The 1,303-nt window shown below is 43.3% G+C and overlaps 1 protein-coding gene across 1 annotated transcript in view; it reads left to right on the forward strand.

Annotated features, from left to right (window-relative positions):
* Positions 1–256: 256 nt before the first annotated feature.
* Positions 257–1,303, forward strand: part of LOC106011780 (sushi, von Willebrand factor type A, EGF and pentraxin domain-containing protein 1) — a 2,272-nt gene continuing 1,225 nt past the window's right edge. Inside the window, exons 1-2 of the mRNA XM_013082602.1 lie at positions 257–392; positions 880–975. Coding sequence (XP_012938056.1) covers positions 257–392; positions 880–975 — 232 coding nt within the window. The remainder of the gene's footprint in view (positions 393–879; positions 976–1,303) is intronic.

Below are 1,303 nucleotides of genomic sequence, written 5' to 3' on the forward strand. Positions count from 1 at the left end.
CAAGATAAAAAAAACCCTGGGTGAAGCAACAAAAAGAAAAAGAAAACCCAAACACTTGCCACATTTCTCTTAAATCAGACACAAAAAATACAATTTGACAAAAAACCCCCACAAAATCAACAAACAAACAAACAAACAAACAAACAAACACCAAACTAGTCGACCACCGCAATGCGCACTCCACCCTACACCAGGACGTGACTTTTTCACAGATGGAAGCTGTGGTCGACCACAGGTAAAAGATCCGTACAGCACAATGCTGATGGGTTCCAGCTACAGGTACGGCGACAGTCTTAGGTTCATGTGTCGGCTCGGCTACACACCCAGTCGCACTCCAGCTAGAATCACCTGTCTGACCACAGGGAAGTGGGACGGAGAGCCTGAATGTACAGGTGAGTGATGAAAAAAAATATCTCATACCTGGATACCTGGAGGTGTCATCTCTGGCTTAGAGGTTAACGTGCAATGACCCGTCATTGTTTACCACAGTCCCAAGCTGTGCCAAGCATTTTGCTATATTATTATTTAGCCCAGTCCATGCTTTGATGTTGTTGGCCCACTCTTACATACAACTTGGAGTGTTTACTTTAGGTTCATGGGTGCGTACATCTGACTGATGATGGTTAACAGAAAGTGTTCTGGGGGTTTTCTGTTTCTTTTACCTCTCTACGGCGGTTCTACAGAGCTAACCTTTCAATTTTAACATCCATACGCACATTTTAATATTTAATAATCATAGTAATAATAATATTATATCTCATGTGTTGTCTCACACTTTGACGCAGGTGTGCAGAGCAGGCCAGCTGTGAACAGATCTGTTAGGTGTTGACTTCTCCTTGTTTTTCCAAGGTTAACAAGATAACCCTCTTTTCTTCTCAGCAAACTGCAAACAAGGTTGTTTGAATGGAGGTCGTTGTCTCGGTTTGAACCGCTGTAAGTGCATGCCTGGTTGGGCAGGACGCCGCTGCGAGCTACGTGAGTTGTATTGCATGGTATTTGTATAGGTCTTGTAAACGCTATCTTAGAGTCCGGAACTCATTATCAGGATTTAACAGATCTCCAAAAAGGATAGATAGATAGATAGATAGATAGATAGATAGATAGATAGATAGATAGATAGATAGATAGATAGATAGATAGATAATGGATGTATGGATGGATGTATGGATGGATGGATGGATGGATGGATGGACGGACGGACGCACGGACGGACGGACGAATGTGTGAATGAATTGATGGATGTATGGATGGATGGGTGGGTGGGTGGGTGGGTGGATGGATGGATGGATGGATGGATGGATGG

This window comes from Aplysia californica, unplaced genomic scaffold, assembly GCF_000002075.1.
Source record: "Aplysia californica isolate F4 #8 unplaced genomic scaffold, AplCal3.0 scaffold00184, whole genome shotgun sequence".
NCBI classification, from domain to species: domain Eukaryota; kingdom Metazoa; phylum Mollusca; class Gastropoda; order Aplysiida; family Aplysiidae; genus Aplysia; species Aplysia californica.